Source organism: Lissotriton vulgaris, chromosome 12, assembly GCF_964263255.1.
Source record: "Lissotriton vulgaris chromosome 12, aLisVul1.2, whole genome shotgun sequence".
NCBI lineage: Eukaryota > Metazoa > Chordata > Amphibia > Caudata > Salamandridae > Lissotriton > Lissotriton vulgaris.
Genome location: NC_141700.1, coordinates 569,262,967 through 569,288,361, shown reverse-complemented (window position 1 = coordinate 569,288,361; position 25,395 = coordinate 569,262,967). Strand labels below are relative to the sequence as shown.

At 44.4% G+C, this 25,395-nt stretch overlaps 1 protein-coding gene across 1 annotated transcript in view; it reads left to right on the top strand.

The window, feature by feature from the left end:
* The first annotated feature begins 13,859 nt into the window (after positions 1 to 13,859).
* The window catches only part of F11R (F11 receptor), a 95,648-nt gene continuing 84,112 nt past the window's right edge, over positions 13,860 to 25,395 (top strand). Inside the window, exon 1 of the mRNA XM_086945398.1 lies at positions 13,860 to 14,087. Coding sequence (XP_086801524.1) covers positions 14,033 to 14,087 — 55 coding nt within the window. The 5' untranslated portion in view covers positions 13,860 to 14,032. The remainder of the gene's footprint in view (positions 14,088 to 25,395) is intronic.

Genomic DNA, 25,395 nt, shown 5'->3' with positions numbered 1-25,395 from the left:
TCACCGAACATGGGAATCCCAGGTTTAAGCCAATTTGCCAAGCACACTCACCCACCACCATCTAGCAGCTTGTTCTCTGGGGAAGCCGGTCGGTTCCACCTCCGAAGCAGACACAGACCATCTTACAGTATCCTGTCTTCTCTCATCCGGTGTAGCCTTCCCACTGCTCTAGAGCCAACCCTAGTCCTTGTCTGATGAGGCGTGGAATATGATAGTGTCCTGGTGACTGAACTTAAGCTTAGCAGGAAACACGAGAGGGCACAGTGGATGTTCAACTCCCAAAGACATTGCTTCACCTTGTAGAACGACTTTTTCTTTTTTGTACTTCCGAAGTATAGTCCTCAAAAACGGTGACATTGTCGTTTTCTGATTCCCAGGGCCTTGTTGTGGGGTTTACCAGTTGGATGTGATTTTGGCCCCAATAGTTAAACAATTGTGCCACTACTAGGCATGGTGGGGCACCAGGAGGAGGGGTCTGAATGGGACTCTGTGAGCCCGTACGACAGAAAAGTACCTGGCCTGTTTGCTCCCCAGCCCAACATTAATCCGCCAGTCTTCCAGGAAGAGTTCCATGCTGGAGACCTTCCTCCCTTTCAGGCAGTCCAATGATCTGAATGTTATTCGGGCGCAAGTGGCCCTCTGCATCATCAACCCTCATTCTCACATGGCGAACTTCTTCCTAGAAGGTCTTAATAGGTGCCGGTGCATCTGTTACAGAGGGGCAGAGGGAGATTACATTGCAGATTCGTTCTTGTTCATCTTGTCCTTCAAATTATTGGGATCGGCATGCATGAGGCCTATGTCCATCCTGAGTTCATCTTGTTTGGGCTCAAGAGTGGGTTTTAATTTCAAGTATAGCTGCTAGAATCTTGGAGAATTGCCCTCTATTTCATGCAATATCTGTTCCATCGCGATGGTGCAATGCGGTCCTGCAGGTTCCTGGATGTGGTCACTCATCCAGCATTTTCTCGGGGGAGGGAGTCTTGCGACCACTAGTCATTGCCATCTTGGTTTATAATGCTATGTTGCCATTGTAAGGGTTATCTGGGTCCCCCCCCTTGAAGGACTTCTTACTACCACTATCCAAGGCCTTCAGCGCTGTTGCCTGCTTTCTGCGAGTGGTCACATGTTAGCTAGTATCAGACTATAAGTCCACATTTTGTCCGTAAGGGAGGGGTGGGACTGTTGCCCCAAGGCCCACCCATGTAGTGGGATGGACAAAAAGGAGAAAGAGGCGGGACCCGCGACAGCTGGACTGACCCTGGGTAAGATCCAGTTCGGGCCTGGGGGAGTACTGAAGCTTTGTAGCTGAGTGGATTATGGTGAGCCTCCAATCCCACAACTGCTTTTTCACCGTGGTACACTCCAGGCAGGTCGGGGGAAGCAGGCTGACACTTGTTGTGAAACCTGCGGCTTGCTCCAGCACTTCTTGTTGCGACCAGTGGGCCCCACCTGTAAAGGCCCACTGCATGCGGGGGTCGGCTCATGGTCTCTTTAGACTGGTAGGGGCAATATCAACCCTTTAGCCCCTGCTGCCGGATGCCACCCACAAGACAAATGGGGCGCTGTTTGGAGAGCTGCTCTAGTTCCACTGATGTTCTGGAGAACAGTGCATTGAACCAGGCTGCACTCTCGTCTGTGGTGATAAATAGGCCTCAGTCAGTGCCCAAGAGATACACTTGTGGGGTGACCAGGGACGACTCCTCCGTTATGGCAGAGGAGCATCGCTCCACTAGGTGGCAGCAGAGGTAAACACTTGAAAAATAAAATGATAATAAACCAATTTTATTTTTCTTCTTACCTGCGACTGCCAGCGAGTGCGTCATAGGGCAGGACCATGCACTCTGCAAGAGCAGTGGGAAGGGAGGGTGATGGGCACTACTAAGTGCGCAGGACTGTTTGGCCAGCCGTCTTAGGCCCGCCAAACTGTCATGCGCACCTAGCATTTCTGTGCTATACAGCCGGGTGGAGAAAAGCCACAGGCTTCCAGTCCCTGTCTTAGCTCTGAACCATGGCACTCAGACTAATCCCAGCACTGGTCTCATGCTGGGAAACACAATCCCAGCATGAGAGAAGCATAAGGAATTGGCATCTGGGAGCCTGCACAGTGTAATCAGCCCGGGACCAGACCAGCATCGGGAGAGGAACAATGAGGCAGGTAAGTTCTATTTATTTTTTTATTTTGTGTGTTCCCCCATCTCCCCCTCCCCACTGCTTAAGATCCTGTGCAGCCGCCACTGGGGGTGACCTAGGGGCACCCCACCGTCACACCAGATGTGTTGGGGGTGCAGGATGTGTCTCAGAATCGATGATTCGGGGTGGATTTGGGATTTTGGGAGCTCACAGTCAAACGTCTGTCCCAGCCCCCATCTTGGCCATGCCTCCCAATCAATTATGTCTTCAATGTAAAAAATAAACGGTACCTTGTTCTTTTGGCTCAAACATGAGAAAAGCATGAGATAATCCATTATTTCAAGTTTTCTGGATCTACCTCACTGGAGCTAGCTGTTCTTTCTGGTCATATATATCCCTTACTGTAGGACACTGATGTTTTTACGTCTTATACTGGCATGGTGAAGCCTCCTCTCAGGGGGCATGATATATTTTCCATTCTCAGGTCTCATTCAGTTCCGTAGGGGTGGTTTTAAGTTGAAGGGTGAGAATAGACTACTATGCCATGGGAGTCCCCCTTATGCCAATACTTACAATATGCCGTTGTCAGAATTTTGCAATTAATGCCACCCATATACCTTAAGTCAAAATGACCTCAAGTATGCCAGTGCACGTATTTTTACAATGGTCGCCCCGCATGCCAAATATTGCATACGGCATGCCAGTACCACTATTTTATGAAGTGTGACCATTGTGCTAAGAATTAACTCCAACATTTTGCAGCCAGAATTTTGTCACAGGTGCCTGACATGCTAACAACTGCCTCCAGTATGCCGGCAGCAGTATTTTTCCAGGACTGCCTGTACAAGCCAAGAATTACTATCAGTATGCCACGGCCAACGGGGGGCAGGCAAGCACATTTTTACCACTTTCACTCACATTGACTCACACACTCAATTATTCTTACTCACTGGCACTCATTCACTTGTGCTAATTATCTTGCACTTGTGCTTACTCACTGACTCCCTCATAGTCACTGACACTTGATCTCACTCCTTTTCACTCACTACCTGTCCCTGACTCACTCATTCTCCCTCGCACATGCTCACACATACAGATACATGCTCACAAACACACACTGTTTTGCTTACAAACACACTCTCACCCACAAGCACGCACACAACATACATTAAAAAACTTTTTTAACTTCCATCATCTGCCCCTGGAGATATAATTGCAGCTCCTGGTGCTCTATTTTTATTACACTTATTGTGAATATTAAACTATTATTCACACTGAGTGTAATAGCAAATAGGCAGCAAACAAGGGTGAGCACCGATGCCCATAAGCACGAGGTGCCTCAGTCTTTTTTGACACTGACTTTGCTACCTCTGAGGCCAAGGGTTGCAAAGGCAGGGCCGGGGGTTGCAAGGGGCAAGCCAGTGGTCGCAGCTGCGACCACTGGTGACTCCTAAATGACGATTCATGTGTAAACTCCAAACATTTTGATTAGATTCCTTGATTTAGGATGAACCAACAACAGATGAACTTTCACTTCTTTTTCCAACGACAATGCAAGAGTTTCAATAATATGTGTGTCAGATGGAACTAGTTAAGTTCTTCCGGGTTTCTATCAAAGAAGCTCATTTTAGTACCAACTGAAAGATTTACACTTCTTATGTAGACCAATTACATTGATTTTATCAACTAGCTTCATAAATTGCTGACTAAGTGAAACCCCAGCCAATATCTGTGTGTCCTATAAAATAACAAACTTTTATATAGTGCCTCTTAAATATGAAGAGATACCTCTAGTCTGACCTATACATTTTGATCTGGCGATTGAATCACGAAATATTTCAAGGAGGATGCAATATATAGAAAAAACGTTTATTTTATTTAGGCATATTATTTTTTACTTTTTTATTTGCTTAATTTTTATCGTATTAGATACACATTCATTTTATTAAAAAAGGATTTTGTCATAATTATCAACATTTCATATAAATAGATCTGTGTGAAGCACTCTTGTAGTGCGAAAACTCTTATTTATAGCTAGAACCCCAAAACAAAATCACCATCAATTCATACCATTCATTCCATCATACACTCTTCAACATTCACTCACCAACCTACGACCTTACATTACTAACAAATAGACACAAAATAGTGAACATACAACAATAAAACTACTGAGAACCCCCTATAGGTTTTACAGGACCGTATATTCAAAGTCTCTTTTTCAAAATGTTCTACAATTTCCAATCTCTTTATTCCTTGTCTTCTTTTTCTTTTTTTCCTTTTTTCTTTTTTTGTTTTTTTTGTTATCTCTCTCTCTGTGGGGGTCTCAGATGCGTAGTGCCTCTTAACACACATCTTTCATTTCTAAACACTATACTCAACGTAATGCCCTGGGAAGGATGGAAGCTGAATTTGACTTGCTTGGAATTAAACACATACCAACACAAGGGTTTAATTTACTGATCCGCCCAACCATCAGTACTAACAACTGTTTACGATAGGTTGGCGATACACATGTAGTACGAGAAAGACTTGTAGCACAAGGCAGCAAGCACAGGTATTCCTATACTATTGCCCAATTGTTCACCTATTAGTCAAGGGTGTCTCCACAGATAAATCAGTGGGTGCAAGAAAATCTACCCTATACCCTTAAATAGGGGTACTACCGTGCTGGAACCTTGTCAGATTTTCAGTCGAACCTCTGAATATAATAATTCAGGTTTAGGTTTATTGGGCTACGAAATATTATCGTTTGTCCAATGGTTATATCTAAGGTAACCTATACTTGGAGGCCTGCCTGCTCATGTCCAATCACCTGAGAGGTATAATTACAACTAGTCCACCCTGTTCAGTCTGTATTACATCACTGCATGTTTACACGAGGCATCAACTTTTTTTTGCTGATCTCTCTTCTTACATCCTCTGTAAATTAGATAAAAACAAATCACATATTTTATCCTTGCAACAAATTAACCCCTGATATTTAAATGAACAGCAGATGTCTTACAAGTTACTTGAACTGTCCAATAGGCTATCCAGAAGTTGCTTTATTTCACATTAAAACATGCTGGAGGCAAGGGAGGGGCCAGCAAATTAAAAACACCCCCACTTTGGACTTTCCCTCTAAGGTACTGAGTGGGCGAAGCAAGTCAGTACAAATGTTCAAAAGGAGGTGTTCCTAATGAAGGGATGTTCACATCCGAAGAACATTTTTAATAAAAAAAAAAGGGCAAATGGTGCCTTACAAAGTAATGTTTAAAAAAAAAAAAAAAAAAATGAAATGTCTTTCAGGCATTTCCGAATGGGCACCCGTGAATGAATCAAAAAAACATAAAATACTGCCGATTTTATCGAGGCAGGCGCCCCTTAGTAGTGAAGGGGTGCTTACTTCCTTCCTCTCTCCTTATGCCTTTCCTTCTTTCTCTCTTCCTCTGTTTTTCCTTTTCCCCTCTACTCAATACTTTATGTTTGTTTCATTATTGTCTCTCCTTGGCTATATCTTTGCTTTAATTTTTCCGTCCCCTTCTTCACGTTCCATTACTTCTCGCTCCCTGTCCCCATCACTGTATTTTGCTTCTTTGTCAGCCCAACACTTCTTACGTCTGTCGTGAATTCCTTGACAACTGCTATCTTCTATATGAGAGCCTTAAAGAACGAATGAAACTTACATTTTTCACTGCCTACTAGGACATTGGACCTAGTGGCAACCTCTGCAGTGGCTGCTGAACCGGAGGGTTGGGAAGCAGTGGTTGTCGAGTCGACTCCACTGCTGAGTAACATATATTCTCAGTTGTTCACCCCCTCAAAGTCTGCACTGAACAATGTGATAGGCTCTTTGAAGATGAAACCGCAAAACAAAAAGACAATCAATGTACTATTGTGACTAGTATTTTTTGTGACTCCCAAAGAAAACCCTGTGATGCCTTGTCAGCTGCACAGCATAGGAGTGGTACAGGGTCATTTTCACTTTCTTAGGCCCAAAATGATATGCATCAGTAGCCAAGTAGTCTTGGAGGGTTAAAGCTAAGCATCATTGTTTTCCCAAATATCTGTCCTCCTTGTTACCGCCTGTACTGTAGTACAATGTTATTCATGCAGCGGGTGAGTGTATTTTTTAGGGCTTTATTTTAAAGGGGCCACCAGGTGAATGTCAAAATAACCCTCAAGCAAAGCAGCATTCTAGAATGCCCAAGTAACATACTAGAATGCCTAAGTAACATACTGGAATGCCTACATAACATACTGGAATGCCTAAGTAACATTCTAGAATGCCTAAGTAACATACTAGAATGCCTAAGTAACATACTAGAATGCCTAAGTAACATTCTAGAATGCCTAAGTAACATTCTAGAATGCCTAAGTAACATTCTAGAATGCTTGGGTAACATTCTAGAATACCTATTGGTGGCAACTGTTGATGATGCAATGGGGTATTTTCTGCTGCAGAAAGTTTCGAAGACAAAAATGGTAATGCAAAAAGATGGTCACCTAACAGGTCAACTCGATCACAAGTTAAAGTCACTGTGGTGGGAACAAATGCAGTTACATACACATGACAGAAGAAGGCACATTAATGTAGACTCCTAAATGGGTTGCCTAACTCTGCATCTCAGCATCTATGTGTCAGAACAATGTATGGTAGTCACCGAGGCGTCCTGCATGTGATCAGGCTGTTTGTGTAGGGTGTGGACCATGCCAAGCTGGCAAGCCTAGGGAAACCCAGGGTGGGAATACTATGTGAGTTTGTTTTCCTTTCCTTCTTTTTAGCACAAAGGCTGTGTTGGGAGGGAACAGGAACAATGTCTTCATTTATTTAGCTTCCACTGAGCTATTTATTGTTCGTCTCCAGCATTTCACAGACATTATTCGTGCACTTTTGCCACAGGGATACACCCAGTTGTCTTTGTTTTTGGATCTCTTCAAATGCATACTGCAGAAGTTTGACTAAACTAGCATTTTAATTTGCATCTTTCTGCCCTCATATTATAAGGTTTGTAGTGAAAGTGAGTGGCCTTATTCATCCTCTAAACACCAGGGTGAAAGCACTAAAAGAAATCCCTGGTGAAATTTCATGCATTTTTTAAAAAACATAGGCCCTCTTCCTGTACACCAAGATGGGACAGCTACGCCAAGTACACCTGCTCGTGCTCATCTCCATGAAAGTCATGAAGGTCTACCGTAGAGACCATTGGATGGTCACTGCCACTACTCCACTATGGTGGGAAAGAGTGGATTGCTCTCCGCTGGTAAACTGACGACCCATATTGATTGACGGCGATGGCAACATATAGGAATATATTCTGGAACAGAAGAACCTCTGAAAAAGAGTGAGACCGCCAATCAATTTCAGTGGGTCTCTAAGAGTCAATGACTTTCCCGGTTTTGCAGAGAATTGGAAATGCTTATAGAAGGCCTCTCAAAGAAGCATTTTTGCATGGACAATGATAGTTTATTTTTTTTAAAAAGCTGCACAAAGTGAAGGATAGGTAGGAGGCAAAAAGAATCACATCGCAAGGCCGACTGGTAATTTCACAGATGAAGGAGCAGGCAGAAGACGGGGAACCATAGGACAACTTTAGAATGTGGGGCTTTCTCAGCAGGAAAACTACCACTTAAAAGCAGAGGCTTCACGGATGAATACATAAGTGAAACAATATGTGTAACTTCTCTTGAGCACATTCATAGACAGGGTTCCTTTGTACACTTTCAGCAAGTGGTAGTTAAGAGATTACTACTGAGGCCTTTCCTGGGGAGGCATGCACAACAGATATTAAACAGGGCTCAATAGGAAAACCTACCCAGATGGCCTGCAGTATAGACACACAAACAGCCAGCATAGTGTGTGTGTGTCCTATGAAGGGTGCCTAAACATCACTCCAATAGAACAACCGAATATGGTATTCACCACTGAGACCAGAGAATAGTGTCCCTTCACAGGATCGAAGTTTATATCTCACCCCGTAGGCCTATTTAAGAGCCGGGCAAGCACAAGGATGGGGATGTTCAGACAAAAGCATTTAATCGGGTGAACCATTCATCAGGTTTTCTCTTTTAAACTCGTAAGCAAGCCCAGGATTCTATTCGCAGGCCAAGCAGGCCCAGAATTAATTTTTCAGGTTCCTGAAATTGAAATCCAACCAAAAAGACCATAAACAGGGCACCTCTCATAAAGAACTAAAACAACATCAACAAGCTGAAGGCAAAGACCAGGGCGAGTCTCCACAAGGAGTCCTCTGGGCATCTCCAAATTCTGGAGCCAATGGCTAGCAGGACATTACAACAGGGAGGAATGGGGTGATGCCCCCAAAGTTCTGGCACCAGACAGCCGGAATCTAAACAGGGATGACTTGCAAAATAACCAAAGGCTGGATGCGATGTCCAAATGGACATACTGACAAGCAGGATTTAAGGAATATCCATATATTCACCATTATAGCTGGGGGCATCTAAAAGGAAATTATTTCAAGGACAGCTGCAGTAGGATGGCCGTGGTTAGACAAATATCTCAGGAGTTGAGGGCTATCTTTGCAATGAAGGACGTTGCAGGGAACATCTTAACAGCAGAATCTACTTTATCTGAACAAAACAGAAAGGGCTGAAAGGATATCACTTGTAGAGTTCTTGGTCAGGTGGCCGCTCAGTAAGGAGGACAAGAGAGGCAGATTCAGTAGGCCCAGCCCCATCGGCCAGGTATCTATCGTTGGGTGCAAGTGCACATTATCTATTTGCAGATGAATGTTAGAATATCCTTGACAAAAATAATGTCTGAAATAAATATTGTGTCCGAAATAGCATGTATAAAAATATTGTCCTTTTAGGTGTAGATTTCCTATTATTAACTACAAAGGGATGACGTTTCCATAAATTATATTTAGACGCAATATTTACATCATGTGTTTTTAGTCTAAGATATTGTGGTACCATACGCTAGCTGCACAAGGTGTACATTACTTTTAGTGGGTATTTGTTAGACCTGAGATCCCTGGTTGGCTGAGGTAGGTTCCTTAGGCCAAAAACGGACCCTGGTTTTCACATCAGGGAAAGGAAGGACACCTTCTCAGATAGCCCCCGCTCACCCCCTTGGTAGCTTGGCACGCGCAACCAGGCTTATCTTCAATGCAAATGTGTAATGTATTTGCAACCACACTCACAGCAACCCAATTATGACACCACAAATGGACTCTACACGAGTTTCATAAAAATGATAAATGTATATATAAAGATATACGATAAGACCACACGATATAAATCCAACATATGCGTTTTTGTGATATTCCAGTCCAGCCAGTCCTTGTAAATTCTGGTGATATTAATGAGCACTTCTAAAAGTTCCACTGTAGTCCTAATACAATGTTATGCAGTTCGTAATGCTAGAATCAGGCACTGTGCAATGTAAAATAATGCAATGCCAAACGCAACAATCAGGCTCTTTGCAATGTAAAAATAATGCAATGCGTAACGCAACAATCAGGTATTTTGTTATGCAGAAATAATGCAATGCACAATACACTAATTAGGTCGTTTGTTATGCAGGAATAATTCAATTCATAATACGCTAATCAGGTAGTTTGTTATGCAGAAACAATACAATGCGTCATACGACAATCAGGTAGTTCGTTATGCAGAAAATGCCATGCGTAATACACTAATCAGGTATTTCTTTATGCAGGACTAATGCAATGCATAATACACTAATCAGGTAGTTCATTATGCAGAAATAATGCAATGTGTAATACACTAATCAAGTAATTCGTTATGCAGAAATAATGCAATGCGTAGTACACCTTAGGCGGGGTCTCCGCTATTCCTGCTGACTCGCAGTCAGCCTCTGTCACCAGTTGCCCCCACCACGGGTATGGTGTAACAAAAAGGGCAGCTCTGCACTCCGGGTCCATTACTGCCACTCCCTTGGTAAGTCCAGGCTGAGATATGAGCCGAAGCAGAGGCTCGGGCTGTTGGAATGAGAGAGGCTGAGAGCGTCTTCCCCCAAGCCTGCACCCCGCCCCAGACATCTACACATGTTACCTGGGGGGTGCGACCTCACTCTCCTCTCCTCTCCCAGCGACATGTGCCTCCAATGCAATCTTTGCTAATTCCGGGCAGTGGGACTCGGGCCCTCCCTCGACGAGGTTGGCTGGAGGTCCCGCTCTGGCAACGGCAGGCTCGGGCCGACGGCTCAGCTTCTCTGGGGCTGCCAGTCCGGGCCGCTACTGCTACGAAGATCTCTGGCTGCCACAGGGCACACGCACACAGTGCGCTGAGACTCACATGAACCTCCGGTGCACAATCACAGGGAACTCCTCACGAAGGTCTCAGGCTGCACAAAGCACACGCACACAGCGTCGCTGAGTCTCACTTGGACTCCGGTGCACACGATCACAGGACAATCCTCACGAAGGGCTCAGGCTCTAAAAAGCACATGCACACAGCGTCGCAGAGACTCGCTTGGACTCCAGGTGCCCACGATCATGGGGCACTCCTTACGAGGGTCTCAGGCTGCAAAAAGCACACGCACACAGCGTCACTGAGACTCTCCTGGAAAACTTTTGTGTTCCTGAGTTTCCGCAACAGGGAGCCAGCTCACCTCGGGCCCTTGGGGATAAATTACTTCAGGCCACAGCACAGCAAAGTCCTTTCAAGTAAGGGTACAAAAGAAAACAGCAAAGTCCCTTTAGCCTCTCCTTGGTTAAAACAGCAAACTGCATGCCAGCCCTGGAACACACAGCAAGGGTCAGTTCTTTCCTTCAGTCTCTTCAGTTGTTTCTTCCTTGGCAAAGGTTCCTCTTGACCACGAAGTAGCTTCAGTCTTGTTCAATCTTGATCAATCCATTTCTCCAAAGTTCAGGGGCTTCAGATCTCATAGTTATATCCCTAAATGTCTTTGAAGTCTTTGTGTTCAGGGGGCACAGACCCCTGGTCAAACCAGTTCTGGGTGCCTCCCTGCCAGTGACACCTTCTTCCTTTGATTAGTGGGGGTCTGGATTCTCAATCACTCAGCAGGAGATGGGACAATTGCTTTATGGCAGCAACCCAGGCCTCTTCACCTCTAGGGGCTACTACTCCCCTACACTCCAGATGCAGGTCAGCCTGTTGCTGTCTCACCTCCCCCTGGGTCAAGACATTCCCCAGATCCTATCGCTTTCAAATCCAGACAGTCAATCCACAACCAGGCGGAGACACACAGAAAGCACAAAAACCCAGCCACTTCTAAAAGAGTGGCTTCTAAACACACAATGCAAAAACTACCTTCATAAAAAGATGTGTTATTACATTGTGAGTTCAAGCACACTAAACTTCACCTCTCCATCTTAAACCTTTGGGAAGATGGACTGGAAAACATATTACACAGCCTCCCCATTCTATCCTATGGGCAATATGGCCTTTCAACAGTGAAAAAAGAAATGGAGATTATTTCACTGTCAGGACATGGTACACACCTTAGTACATGTCCTACCTTTCGCATGCCCTGCACCCTGCCCAGGGGGTACCCTGGACCTACCCTAGGGGTGTCTGATGTGCATAGAAAGGGAAGGGCAAGGTCTGGCAAGTAGGTGCACTTTTCAGAACAACATGGCAGTTTAACAAACTGTGAGCAGGCCCAGCAGTGGCAGGCCTGCGTTCTCTATTTTAAGGCTACTTGTGTGGGTGGCACAATTAGTGCTGCAGGCCCACTAGTAGCATTTGCATTACCAGCCCTGGCACACATAGTGCACTTTACTAGTATGGCAAACATACCAATCATGGACAACCAATTACCATTACACTTTATACAGGGAGCACGTGCACTTTGACACTGATCAGCAGCGGCAAAGTGCCCAAAGCATCTAAGTTGGCAAATCGGAATCCATCACAGCATCAAAAATAGAGGAGGTAGAGGCAAAAAGTCTGGGGTAATCACGCCAAGAAATGCCAGGTCTAACAGTGGTACTGCTCTATCAAAGCTCAATCCTAGGCCACTGTATTAGGTGGATTTGAGATCGGAGCCAAAATCCCCAAATCTCACCATCAAGTAACTGCCTCTACCATCCTGTTTAGTGGAACTTTTATAGCCCGGGCTGCCCCTCCTAGGCTAATACTCTGAGGCAAACAAAATGCTGCATGCAAGAGGGGAGAAAAAGCAGGCTGAACGTTGGTGTTTCAATTCGACAGAGGAAGTTGCAATTGGCAATTCCAGCTATCAGAAAGTCCTGTGGCCCACTCCTGACACACCCCAAAGAAATGTAAGAGGTCTTTGCCTCTTGCTGCAAAATCTTGTGTACCGTCTCACGAGAACAAGACCATGAAGAAGAGAACAGATTCCATAATTCCCTTCCACTCCCCTTCGCTCACAGATGCCTTGTGTGTCGCAGAGGGAAAGTTTAAAAAGTGATTGACCATGACCACAGAATTTGGCCAAATGTGAGGCTGGAATTAAAAACGGTGTCGCCTGGTTCTATGTTTTCATCTAGATCTAATAGAACACAACTGGGTTGGAAGTTATTCTGATTGCTAATCCAAGGGACTTCCCTTCCTAGGAAAAATGACCCTGTGGTGTTGGACCTCTCAATATTTAGAATACAGGGTTTATTTCCAACATATACTCAGGTGAGGTAGTTAAACTGAGATTGGCTGCCAAGTATCCTACTTCCGTGGACCACTGGACCATGTTGCAATGAATGTGCACTGGGCACCATGCACAGTCCATACCCACCTTATGTTTCAACGATTAAAACTCTTTCATTCTATTTAGATAAGAAAGTTGTTTGTTTTCTAAAGTTGGCTCGAAAAGTTTTGATAATGAGCAGTCAAGGCTTACCCCATGAGGTGGTAAAGATATTAAAATTCAAATATAATCCAAATAGTAATCCCATTAGATATGCTCAGTCTGCAGACGAGTTATGTCTTTAATGATGGCCTGGTTTAGAGGAGAGGGCTATCGACTCATACCGCAAAAATGCCCTACGTGGTTCATTGACTCCCTGCTCCCAAATGTCTGCTAATGTCTCCTCAAGGAAAATGTCCTGCAAAGTGATAATAGAAAGTAGTCCACCATGACTACAAATTGAACACCACAGAGCACATTTTGGCAGAAAAAAAATACTGACTAAGTAAGCCCTGAAGAAGACTGTATCACATGTCCAGTTTTTCTTCCTTTATACTATTTAAATCTCAATTTTGATTAGATCTCATATGGGCCAATCCTCTGACCGAAATTCTTAACATCCCAGCTTTTCTTACACACAGCATAATAAAGTCTATTAACAGTTGTCAAAGCAAAAGCAGAAATGCTACAGACTGGAATACAGGAAAGTGACAAACAAACTGCTGGTGATACCTAACCATAATAATTCGAGCTATATAAAAATGCATAAATAAATGTAAAAAAAATCAGAAGTCGAAGTAGCTTGAACTGGACCCTGGATATAAGAAAAGGAACTGGAAAACAACAAAATGACTTTCTTTTTTTAAATCGCACGTGCAGCTGGCAAACATGACAGCGTTATGTCTCTATGCCATACGCCAAGTACATGGCCCAGCCCAGCTCTAACTCCACCCATGAAAGCATGCTGGTTTCTTTCACCTCCAGCAGGCTCCTTTCAAAAAAGTCTTCAGCGGTCGAAGGCAGGTTAATAAACCAGGAAGCCAATCATCTCAGCGCCGGTTGGTTCTAGGAATGACTGACACAGTCAGTATCCAATTATATACACCCTCAGGCACCCAATCACCGCCTCTAGGCGTGCACAGGTGAGTCAGTTCGTGCTAGGTGTGTGCACGGTGACGTCACCCCGAGCAGGGCGGGTTCGAGGCTTCCTTGTTTGCTTCGGGCTTTATCTCGGTTTCGGCCCAGTCGATTCGAGAGTTTTTGCTTCTGTTTTTATTTTATTTTACTTGTACGTGCTTTTTGGAAAAGCGAAGAAGAATGGCTGGCTCCCCGGCTGAAATTGTGACTTTGCTGCTGTTGCTGCTTTGTTCTTGTGAGTACGAGTCGGACATTATTTAACTCTGTCTCTGTTTGTATTTCCGCGGCTTTCACTGGTGCGCTCGGTCTCTGACCCTGGGAACATATTTGCATTTCTATAATTATGTTTGTAGGCTTTCTTTTTTTAATTTAATCAGAAAATGCTTTAGTTCATTGAGTATTTTTTAATTCTTTTTGCGTAACGTACAGTAGTAGACCATTTACATGTGGAAATTTACTTTAGTTCTCAAGACGTTCTGTGGCTTTTTTTTATGTCTCACCTTGTTCCCGGAAGAGGACAAACTGGAGGTTTGGCTGGTGCTCGAGGAAAGGGCCGTTTAGTCAAGTTTAATTTGAACAAAAGACATTGCATTAGCTCTAATCAGAACGTCAAGCTTTAAAGAAGAATGCATTTGTTGTAATCGCACACATGTCCTGTGTATGTTTCGTATTTTTTTGTTGTTGTTAGGAAAGTAACTTCCGGGGATTTGGCTTGAAATATTAACATAATATAATCCAATCAATACCGCTGGTCCTATTTTAATACAAGCTTTTTAAGTGTTGCATTGTGGGGTAAGTAATACCCGGGCCACTGGAATTATTGCGGAAAGGGAGGACCAAATTATTCAGCAACAAAAAGCAAATTATCTGGCAGGTGTTGTGATAGCATTACTTATTTTGTCATTGTTGTGTGTTCTGCAGCAGATGACGGTTTATGTGACTGGTCCGTAGCTATGTGAAAAACACAGTAGCTGCGGAAACAAATAATTCCAGTGGCACTTGTTTTTACACTCCTGTATAATACCTGTTTTTAGGTCCAGCTAGAGCCAGCGCGCATGCGCTGCTTTGGCGAGCAATTTAGTAGCTGGTTAGAAAAGTGCTACCCACAGGCTTTTGCCCGTCACCAGCTTCCTATTACGCGCACAAGCGCTCGCGACGTGCACAGCTGCCATCTGCCTTGCTGTGCACGTCGCATGCCCATCTGATGGCTGGCAAAATCCTGTGGGTAGACTGCTGTCTTCGCGAGTGGTGCGCGCGCACCCCTGCTTTCACGTTGCCGTCTTGTTTTTTATTTTTACACTTTTGCCGTCTTCATGAGTACTGAGCTATTGAAAGAGCTCTTCCAGTGCACCTCAGGCTTGATCCAGTGTGGACTTGTAATCTCAGCGCTGAGGCAAACACAGAACTCTGACAAAGCGCCTCTGTCATGACTCAAGGTGCTCTTCCATCTCACCACTGAGGCTCTCACCACATTCTTTAATGGGGCTTTGTGGGGGAGCGGCCGACCAGCGGGAGGCCTGCTGCCCCTGGGGTTTTTGGTGTCCGTGAAGGGGGGGAGGAGGTGGACAGAAGCAGTGCAGGTGGTGTGCGGATTTCCTCCTTTTGGGCTGGCTTGGGCGTGGGGAATTTTTTGGGCTATTTTTGGGCTGGGGGGTTCAAAAGCGGCCATTTCGTGTCACTGGACACCATTTTGGTGCGTCGACACCGCAGCCGGGTCGACAGCAGTGGCCACGCGTTTTTTCCTGCCCACCCTCCCCTGGTTTTCCCTGGAGGCTTGGTTGTTGTGGGGTGGGGGGGGGGGGGGGGGAGGCTGTTTGTGTAGGGCATTTGCCAGGGGGTTTCTTCTGGGGGTACAGGGTTGGAATGGTGTTTGTTGGGAGCCGGTGCATCAGGGTTTTTTTTTCTTGTGAGGGTTGTTTCGTGTCACTGGAACATGTGCTGGTGTGCGTGTAAGACGGAGGGCGTGTATTGCCTAGTATATGGGGGCACATGGTAAGAGGCCTGGCCTGTTTCTGAAAGGGGGGGTTGCATATGACAAGTCATTCTAGTTAGCTAGGGAGGCAGGGTGCAGTTGGCATTTGTGGTTGTTTGTTGGGGGGAACCATTTTAGGGGTGGGGGGCTGTTAGGCAGTTAATATTTAGTGAAGAGTAGTTTTGTACAGTGCTTTTGTGTTTGTAAGGTGCACCTGCTTCCAATAAAGCGGCCTTTGTCACACCATATTTGTGTCCGTGGTTGGTGCTGTCTCCCACCCCCCCTTTCCTGATGGGCCCCAAATACCGTTTGCAGGATGCATTGTAATGTCAGTTTGAAGAACTTCATGCTCTCTTAAAAGCGCATGGGGGTAAAGGCACCTGCTGCGGAGAATGGATCGGCAGAACCATCCTTCTAAAGTTGTTAAAGCCCAGAGTTAAAAATATAATTTTTTTTCACGAGCAGCCATCGGATCTTAAGTGTCAATCTCTGTCGCATAGCTCAGGGGGTTGAGCCCCCACTCAAGAGAACTGTGTCCAACCTACAGGTCACACACAGTTTCAATCTAAGCCCAGTGGTTAACAGCTCATACCGGCTCCGACAGTCTACCTTAGTTACACACAGGGTTTTGCCAGCTCTCTTCCCTTCAGAGCTACCCCTCACATTACACATGCAGACCTCACAGAGTGGCCGTATTTGCCCCGTTACACACCCCTTCCGTCCACTCTTCCAGCCCTCCAAGTCTTTACTCAGCTCTACTTCTGCCCCCTCCCGCTGCTCAACTCGCCTTTTCCCGCACCTGATTTCCCATTCCCTCCTCTCTGGCGTCAGTCTCATGCGCGGCTTCCTTCTCGTTTGCTCTGTCATTCTTTCTTCCTTCCTCTCGTCATCGCTGCCTGACCCCCCTTCTCTGCTGCCGCTCATCCTCAGACCATGCCTCCTTTCTTTTCCTTGCGCCCTCTCCTGCTATTCCATGTTTACCTTTCCTCTGCATCCCTCCTCGTTCTTTTCATTTTCATCCCTCTGATCTTACCTTACCACCTCCATCTTTCCCTTCATTTTCTCTTACATGCTTCTCTTATCTCGCTCCCCCCACCCCATCTCCATTCTCCCCTACTTTCCTTTCCGCTTTATCTTCATTCACCTCGCCCGGGTGCCGCTCGCTCATGACTGCAGTTGTTCCAGCAAAGTTGATATGTTTTAAACCTCTCCGTCGGGTTTCATCACTCCCTCCTTCTGAGTCAGAAAACGCAAATCCGCCCCCACCCAGTCCTGGACACCGTTGCAGGCCCACCCCGCGACACCAGACAAAGGGCCTGAAGTAACAGCCTTAAAATATCCTTCTGCCAATAAATGACCCGAAGCTTGGGGCATAAGACATCCCTATCCAAATACACAACCCGGAGCCTGGGGAATAACACATCCTGATCCAGGTACAGGAGCCAGAGTCTGGGGGTGAAAGAAGTCATCTCCTGGAGCATGAGCCAGAACCAGGGGAACAAAGTACTCACTTTCCAAAACACGAGCCACATACCGGGGTGTAAAGTGCTAATATCCTAATACACGAGCCACAGCATCACTCAGGGCCACCACAGCATCACTCAGCATCGCCTTTGCAATAGTACACCACCACATCGTCATCACTCGGCAAAACCTAAGTATCATTCAGCATCACCTCAGCATCGTCGCAGCACCAGTCACCACTACCACCTCAGCATCACTCAACACCACCTCAGCCTGCTCTCGGAATCTGCTATCTGTTGATTTTCTCCTAGCATCTGGCCGCTGCTAGTGTTATAATACAGTTACTAGTTCACAATCTTCAACCCCCAATTGTTTATGCCCCCTCAAAAAAACTTTAACAAGCATTGCAAGAACAAAAGAAAAGAGGATTTTTTTTAATTTACATACATTTTTTTAATATGTTCGTTCTGTTGGACTTAATGCCTTCGTGGTCCTATATAAGTTAACAAAAATGCTTCTGGCACTTTTTTATTACAACTTTTCAGCATGCTGCACAGCAGCCACACTTCTCTACAGCACAGCTTAAAGACACTGGCAAAGTCAATAGCTCTTCCTTAACACGTATAAGGCCCCAAAGGCGAGACCTATTGGCTATACCAATGCTTGTTCAGTGTGCAGCTGGACTGCTATGGGGATGTAGTAATGATGACCTTGTGTGACTATTAAAAAAAAAAAAAAAAAAAAAGTTAAAAAAACTTCTTTTTATAGCTTCATTTTAATGGATGGTAATGAGTTTGTGACTATCTTAAACCTCTATTTCTGCTTGTTTCATTCAGATAAACCAAATAAGCACTGGGCACTCTTAATTAGATCTTTAAAATACACTGAAACCTATCTGGATAGTTTAATGGCCTTGCACAAGTTGAAAATTAAAATATTTAAAATGGCATTTAGAGACTGATGTACAATAACGTTTTATGCTCCCACTAAAACGTTTCTATGAATAACATTTCCTGTTTTTGTTTTGCATTCTGGTCCCTGTGGTCATTTATTCTTAGAACCCCAAAAAATACTAAAGTGTGAAAGGAGAACCAGACTGAAATTCCATCTCAACTAACGTGATGCAGCTTTAAAGCTGGGCCCTTGAAAATCTCTCAGAACCCACTGATAACAGAGAAGTAAATGCTAGAACAAAGCTCATCAAATGTGCCAGGGCGATCTAAGAAAGATCTTTCACAGATAGCCAGACCTTTAATGGATTTGGATAATTAAGCCAACAAAAAATTGTATCATGTTATAGGGCTTGAAAATCTGGGTATGGGTGCAAGGGCATTCTTTGCTGGAAGCCTGCATGTCCCAGGACTACCACCGTCATTGGTTGTCTAGGGTGTTCAGCACTTGTACCAGTGTGCCTTGGATATTGTCGATGCCAGCTTTCTAAGGTGCGGCAAAGCTCCAAAAACCTTGCTCTGCCATCTCAACTTTCTTATCTAATACTTCAGCTATGTCATTCATAGTATTGACAATTTGTGTAATAGAAAATTGTCTTTTTGCTCAATATACATTATCAACCACAGTCCTCTATTACTTTGAACTTCTGTGCTTAGATGTGGCCAAGATATAAAAATATATAATTGGGTCTAGCCTAGAGGCAACGCGCGTGGGCTGCTCGGCGAGGCATGTTGTATTTGAGTATGCACTGGAAGTCCCGCCCATATTGTCATTGGCTTGTGTCATTGTCTTTCGTAAATGCTGGCTTCTGAATCGTAAATGGGCTTGCTAGTCCTTCCTTGGTATATCCTTGCCTGCATTTGTTACCTCCCATAGAGACTGGACCTTTTACTTGGCTTGTTACATGGTCTGCGTTTTAAGTCAGTGAGCACTATTTTGTTTATTGACTAACTGGGACAATGCTGACTGCTTTTTGTATTTGCAGCGCCCCCACACAGGACAATGGCAGCCGCTTTTCGTATGGAACGCTTTGCCGTTTTAACTTTAACACCTTGGCTGCTAGGTGTTTTCCCCTCCTGTGCTGACTTTTGATTATTTCCATTCTTTCATGACGAGCTCAGCTCGTCACCAGCACAGCTCAACCGTGCATCATGACGAGCTGAGCTCGTCATGAGCATGGAAAGGGTTAAAAGTGGCTGCCCACAGCACTCACGGTGCAATGGCAATGATTTTTTAAAAATTATTACTTAAGTAGAACGCAGCGTCCGCTTCAGGGACATAGTGCTTTCTTCTTTTATTTGTTTAAAAATAAATGTGCATGCGGAGTGCGACGCTCGCTTTAGGAACACTGCGCTCAGTTTCAATTATTATTATTTTTTAACTTTAATGGTGAGCATGGCACCTGCTTCAGACACCACGCTCTGCAATACAATAGGTCTCGCATTTGCCAAAGTTTGACCTACTGGTATCGTAAATGACCATGCCTTTTTAATATTATAAAAGGCATTGCCATTTACAATGCCAATTGCTCAAAATCTCGCAATTGCGAGACCTATTGCACTGTAAATGCTTGTTTTTATACATTGATAACTGTTGGGTAGACTGTCATTAAGGTTCAATATAGACCAAAACTATTTTATTATAAAGCATTTATTAAGCGCATAGTTATCCAAAGGCATCCCAGTGCTTCAGAATTCAATAAGCAATTAAAGGATTTTTTTTAAGTGCTTTTGCCTAATTGAGTTTGATAAGCCAATTCAAAAGGAAAATCCTAGAGTGAGAAGATTTTCTGAGGGTCTGGTGATTGTCATGGTTATCTTAAGTTTCTCTGTTAGGTGAAGGGTTTGGCAGCTGACATGAGTATGGCTCCCCAGAAACCTGCTGTTTTTGTTATAGTGGCTAGCCGAGATACCGATTTGAAGCCCCTTAAGTAGTCAGGGTTAACATTTTCCATATGAGAATCTGGTAAAGGTTTACTCTTGTGTCACAACCTCCAACTTGAAGAACAATCATGATCTTCTCAAAGAGTGCACCATCACAGTGACGTATTGACTACCAAATACATGGGCCATATGTATGAGCGCATTTTCCCATAGACTAGATAAAAACCTTTGATGCTTCTGGCCCTGAGCGCATAAAGGACACTCTGTACACTTTAGAGATGAGAGCGGTGTGAAGGACCTCAGTTTAAGGCGGCTGAATGGATTTTCCACGAGAGTTAGTATGAGCCTCTTAAGCAAGCACAGCTAAAAAAAATCAGTGCTTCCTTTTCACAAGTATACCTCCACCACTTCTTGCTGCCCTTATGATATAATATTGTGGTTACTAAAACTGGTAGCATGGCACAGGTGTCTAGGCAGGACTGTAACATTGGCCTTCGTCATCCCTTGTCCTGATTCTTTCAAAATTAGTTTGTAGGGTTATGTCCTGGTTACAGTCCCCCTCTGGTGCCATAAAAAGTGCTGTCTGTTTCAAATATCTTACCCCTTTGTCCACCTATTCATGCCCATTCGTTTTGCGGTCTCCTGTACTCTTCTAGGACGTTGATTCTCAGCTTGCCAATACTCCCGGTTGGAGCAGAGTAATCTGCATCCGTGCGTATAATGCAATTTGCCACTCCTTTTTCAACAGATTGGTGCTACTTAACGCTGTAACATTATGGCTTTTATTTTGTACGTATAAATTGCCCTACAAGTATGTAGGATTGGAAGGAAGGAAGCAAAGTATCTAGTCCAGGAAGGAAGCCTGACGTAGGGGCGAATAACCTAATGGTTTCTGTCTGCCATGTACAATGTCTTGGCCAGACTGCCTGACAACACATGCATTAATGTGCTACAATATTCAAGGAGTTTCAATTCAATTTGGAGCTGGTCTCTAAGGTAAGCGAAGGCACAAACTCGCAAGCATCCATCCCAAGCTTTGCCTGGGTAGCAGGTATCTGACATTGCACCAGGCGGGGAATGGGGGTGGGGGGTAACCCTGTCTTTCCAGGTTTCCTTGACTGACAGCAAGGCACCAGGCCCCATCAAGCCACGGGCAGGTGGGGTCATGAAGACCACCACCTCCATCAGGCAGGAGAAAAACAGGAGTTGCCTCAGGGAGCTGCTGTTACATGATTCTGCAAGACTTCACTAAGGCCTTTCAGAGTGTACAGGGCATCAGTGGTGTATCGGTGATTTTCATAATGGGTGTTCCTAAGCACACCAACTTTGGTTCATATCGATTTACCTCAAACATTTGCATTTTCAGACGAAGATCACTGGTATTCTCTCCAAACATATGTTAATCCGAGATGGGATTTGTCTGTATTATCCCTACCCCTGTGTTTTTACTGGTACTGTTCAATATCTGCACCAGGTGTAGGACACACCTGGGGCTGGTAAGATCACAACTAATTGGGGACTTTTGAGCGACTGTATGAGGTTGAAGTGGAGGGAGAGAGTGAACCAAGTCAGAATTGATTAATTATGTCGCATAGTGTGTGCATGCCGCTGCTATGCCTGTCAAGTTTTCAAGCCTTTCTGAAAGAATGGAATGGTGAACAGTGTTGTAACCGTTATTAGGGTCGTAGGGTCATGGGGTATGAGACCGTTTCTAGATATTCATCCGACCAGAGACAAGCTAATTCATTTTTTAATTGGCACCCAACGATTCATTGAGCTTATTAATGAAATTGTGCAAAGTATAGCCATATATGTCGATTCACCAAAATGGCAGGGGAAGTGGAAGTGGCATCACATGCCCTATGTTTGCAATGAACTCACAGAAAGTGACTTCATTTGACCTTACTTCACTGCCTCTCTATAGCCTTTCACCTATCTCCTACCTCATTCGTCTTTCCCCCCGCCTCCATCTCTATATCACCTCTCTACTTCTCCACTATCGTCCCCACCTCAGAGCAGTTGCTATTTCCTTCTCACCTGTCTATTTATCATTGCTTTCTCATCTATACCACCTTTATTTTTTCCAATTTGATCCCCTCTTTCTCAGTTCTCTCACACCAGTCTGCCTAGTTGTCACCTCTCATGTCTTCCCTGTTCTAGCTCTTTGAATTGTCTCTTTATGGTCTGTCCACCATCTTTTTCTTTGTCTCTCTCATCCATCCGTCTCTGCCACTTGTGTCGCAGTGGCTGTCTCTTTATCATCTGTTGTTACAGCCTGTGTCTTTTTCTTTGTCTCTCCTATCCATCTGTCTCTGCCACTTGCGTTGCAGTGGCTGTTTCTTTATCATCTGTTGTTACAGCCTGTGTCTTTCCCTCACCTCTCTCAATTTTCCTTTCAGGTGTTGTCTATTGCTATCACAATCGGTCTTCTTTGTCTGTCAGCTGTATCTTTAGCATCTTTTGGATTTACAAATACACACGGACACATGTTTTTGTCTTTCGGTCACTGATCTGCCACTCTGCAGTGTCCTCCTCCTGTCTTTTTTCTTCTTACCCTAGTCCTCTTCCCTGTTTCACTCGCTCTCATTGTGTGTCTCCCTTTCGCATGCGCTAATTTTCTTGTTTCTTTTTTTCTTCTTTTCCTTCCACACGTGCTCACTAACACCCAAAGACTTGGAGATGTTTTTTTCCTCTGGGCTTCCTCCACTAGGAAAATAAATGAACTATATTGCAAAATTGCTGCTTTCTGCCATGAGATTGTTTTTTCTTTCATGCCTTCCTGAACTGAAAAGTTAGTTAAGGTGCACCTCGTGGTAGGAGGCCCAGCACAAATGATGGTGCCATTGTCAGGTCTTACATGGAAATGCTTTGTTTCACAGTAGCCGAGTGTTCCACTCTGTAATGTAGTCAGCAGTCTAGTAGCTGGGTGGGTGGAGTTAGCCGGGCACCAGGGGAAGAGGAGGAGCGTAGGCAGGAAAGGGGCAGATAGCGTAGGGACAGGGAAGGATGTAAATAATAAAGCTCCTTGAAACATGAAGAATCGTGTCTGTCTTCCTTGAGTTGAGGAGTGTGTCGTGTCCTGACTCATTTATTCTCATAAAGAGTATGTCTAAATAGCTGTTGGCTACTAAAAGTAAACCAGACACACGAGCCCCCTATTTAATTTATATAGCTGTCACTTCCATAAGGACATCTGATGCCAGGGGTCAATTTTGCAATATAGTTCATTTATTTTCCTAGTGGAGGAAGCCCAGAGGAAAAAACATCTCGAGGATGTAATTTAGGGGTCGCAGCTGCGGCCCCTGACTTGTCCCCTACTGCACCTGGAACTTCCTTTGCGACCCCTAAATTACATCCGCGAGTATACCCCTGAAAGTTAACAAAGAACAAAAAGGGAAGCTAACAATTGATCGGGGAGAAAACTGGTAACACAAAAGAATTAAGCACAGCCTATTCTGTTTCTTTTGATATGAATAATCTACAGAAACTGTTCTGATCTCTCTTCTCCCCGACCCCCAAAGCGGACGAGCCCAACATCTCCTACTGCTGGTCATTATGGCCAGGATGGTGAATGACCGATTGCTTCTCTGAGTTTCCATCCCAGAATTCCTATCATCCCAGAGGCATTTCTCTACACCTTTGATGGTGGTTTTGCCTCACCACTACTTTGTCAATATAGGATGACTTTTTGTCTTGAAAGTTTGTTTCCTTTGTTCAATCAGCTATAGATAATATGCTGCTTACGTCAGTGGCTGAGACCTGCTGTCTTTGTCATACCGGCATGCCCAATTGTAGTTCTCTTCTGCAGTCCAAGCAGGTCCACAAGAGGTTTGGCAACATCTGGAGTAGAGGTCTACTGTGGGTTCTCCTCACACTTGCATAGGCCACTGCACCCCCTGAATAATTTTGCCCAATACTATGAACTTCACATTGGCGACGGACTCTGAATCTCAGTTTGGGGTTATAACCCTGCATTGTAACTCGTATAATCCTTCTTTCTCAGACTACATGTGGCAATTGAACTTTCTTTAGTTGCATGGCTGTCTGTGGGGTCTGCTCTATATCTTGCCAGATCTTTGAATGGTACCAGCATGTAAAATGTTCCACTGCCAATAGATTGATTTGTGTCAACATGATCTGGAGGTTAAGGTTTTGATAGTCAACATGGACCACATTGGGCTCACTTTGGCGTTTACAACCTTGTGACTTGTTGCATGGATGCTCATTATCTCAACATTGTACAAGATGAGTTGGTATATGCATAACTAGCACTAAGGATTTGGATGAGGCTTCTCATTGCCTTCTTACCCATTCCAAACCAAAAGGTATTTGTGGTCGCAGAGGGCTGGTATAGGTGTCATCCTACTGGGCATCTTCTTAGAAAAGAGGGCACTGTAATAATAATAAATGTGTTGCATGGCATGAGACCCCCACACACCTTCCTATGCAGGCTTTGAAACAACCTTCACCTGACTATGGTACAACAAGGAAGAAATCTCTCTATGGACCCTGCTTGTTTGTCGGTTATCTGCTCTGTGTCAGAAAGTACATCTCTCTTCCTGTTTGTGGGCTATATCAAATAACAAGAGCATGAAACACCTTTCTGTAGGGATGCCCTCCTCTTGTGTGGTGAGGCAGTTGAATTGCAACGTATATTAGGATTTCATTGGCTGCTTTGGTCTGCTCTTGAGGTAGCCCAAGGCTTGTAGACATACTAATGCAACATCAACGAGCGTTGGCAAAGCTAATTGTGCTCACCTTTTATTATGCAAGTGTCAAGTTTCTGGTCTTTGCCAATGTTGGTCTGTAAAATATTGCATTGAAAAAAAAGGAAAATCATAATACTGGAGGAAAAGAAAAAAACAAGTTTTTTGTAGCGCAAAGCTGTACATTGATTTCAATGTTTTCAATCTTCATGTCAAGTTCTGAACAGAATTTAAAAAGAGTAAGAAGATCGGCATGTAAAGGGAAATGCTCCACAAGGCTTATTCACTTTTCAGATGCATAGCCTTCTGCACAATCCCAGGAATCACATGCATGGGCCTTCAGGAGAAGTGCTGTGTTGAGAGTAATTTCTTTCTAAGCACTAGCTGAGTGAATGCAGCACATAGTCCTTCCCAGAGCACCATAAAAGCTTACGCGTGACAACGCATGTGCTTCATACAATATGTGCAATGCAGGAGATAAAACGGAAGCAACACTTAAGTCTCATCTTCAGCCAGGCCCCAACAAAAATCTCCTTGTTGCTGCTGGGGGGAGTGGGTAGCAGCATC